We start from the raw sequence: 1,549 nt of genomic DNA on the forward strand, positions 1-1,549 counted from the left end.
TAGAATGATGTACAAATGAGCGTTCTTGCTCATTTTGCCTCCGAGATATGAGCAAAAACGGGACGGAAGACATGAAATTTTGCAATAATCTTACGCCACCCTTGCACAAAACGACGATAATTTGGCTCGGACTTCATCGCAAAGTCGATGAATAACTAAACTAAAAAATGACGATTTTTGTCATTCTTTGTCTTTATCGCAAACATCAATTTCACACTGGGCGCAACTGGTAAGTGGGCGACTGCGTTACAACCGACAAAACTCTTAGGTAAGTTCTTCTGAACGTTAGACGCTTTAATTGAACGCACCCAACATACACCAGCTTACCTGTCGCTTCAATGGGACCGACCCAAACAAACCGGTTTTTCCAACCCATCCGATTGGTCGCCGCAGATGTCTAACCGCTCTGTTTGCATATGATTCGTAGGAGAGTATGCAGGAGCGCAGGGGCTGGGGCTCCTTCGTTTGCATTCGACTTACCGGCACGACCTGAAAATCTACGCGTCCGATGAGGGCCGCGTGCAAATGACGGCGGCTGCCTTTGCAAAGGGCCTGTTGGCGTTGGAGGGCGAACTCACTCCCATCTTGGTGCAGATGGTGAAGAGTGCCAACACCAACGGGCTGCTGGACAATGACTGCGATAGCAGCAAATATCAGAACATGTAAGCACAAGTTCGGCAAGGTGCATACAATCTTGAGGGCTTTTGGGGCGTTTCAGGTGCAAGGCGCGGCTTCATGAGCTGATGCAGATCGACCGCGATTTCTCGCCAGTAGACCGGGAGAGGATCAACCCGTGCAACTCAGCCAGCATCAACGAGGCCTTGGACTTTGTCAAGAACCCCTACAAGTGCTGCAAGCACGTCCATGAACTGATCAAGTCGCTGATGGAGATCGTGCAAGTCAAAAAGGAAGATGGTAAGACCAAAGGTTGGTTTGCTATGGTTTTTGGTAGTGAACTTTCGCAGTTTGTCTGGTTTGTGCATGTCTTCTAGTGATGCGTGTTTGGTTCTAGAAGCGATTCTCTACCACGGCGAGTCGTGGGACCTGATGTATCGCCGCTGGAGCAAGATCGAGAAGGACTTTTACACGAAAAATAAAACTTTCGACATCAGCAAGATCCCGGACATCTACGACTGCATCAAGTACGATCTGCAGCACAACCAGCACACCATCCAGTTCGAGCAGGCTGAAGAGCTGTACATCAGCGCCAAGTACCTGGCCGACATCGTTATACCGCAGGTAAATGCGAGTGTGGCTGCCGATTCAATTCCAATCAATGTGGCGCGTTATAGGAATACGGCTTGACGGCGGAAGAAAAACTCACCATCGGGCAGGGCATTTGCACGCCGCTGCTGAAGAAGATCAAAGCCGACTTGCAGCGCAACATCGAAGAAAGCGAGGAGACGGTGAACCGATTGAATCCCCGCTACTCGCATGGAGTGTCCAGTCCTGGACGCCACGTGAGGACGCGACTGTACTTTACCAGCGAGAGTCACATCCACTCACTCATCACGGTGTTGAGACACGGCGGGCTTCTAGATGTGAGTAA

General features: G+C 50.2%; 2 protein-coding genes across 2 annotated transcripts in view; one reads left to right on the forward strand and one right to left on the reverse strand.

The window, feature by feature from the left end:
* The window catches only part of LOC109536276 (ejaculatory bulb-specific protein 3), a 76,252-nt gene that overhangs the window by 68,934 nt on the left and 5,769 nt on the right, over positions 1 to 1,549 (reverse strand). The gene's annotated exons all lie outside the window — the stretch shown is intronic.
* LOC109536229 (inositol hexakisphosphate and diphosphoinositol-pentakisphosphate kinase) overlaps positions 1 to 1,549 on the forward strand; it is a gene marked incomplete in the record, with an annotated part of 23,906 nt that overhangs the window by 2,467 nt on the left and 19,890 nt on the right. The window contains 4 exon segments of the mRNA XM_048667688.1: positions 428 to 662; positions 719 to 927; positions 1,013 to 1,239; positions 1,293 to 1,541. Coding sequence (XP_048523645.1) covers positions 428 to 662; positions 719 to 927; positions 1,013 to 1,239; positions 1,293 to 1,541 — 920 coding nt within the window.

Source organism: Dendroctonus ponderosae, unplaced genomic scaffold (assembly GCF_020466585.1).
Source record: "Dendroctonus ponderosae isolate FM_Combo_2020 unplaced genomic scaffold, Dpon_F_20191213v2 Dpon_F_20191213_6, whole genome shotgun sequence".
Taxonomy (NCBI): Eukaryota; Metazoa; Arthropoda; class Insecta; order Coleoptera; family Curculionidae; genus Dendroctonus; species Dendroctonus ponderosae.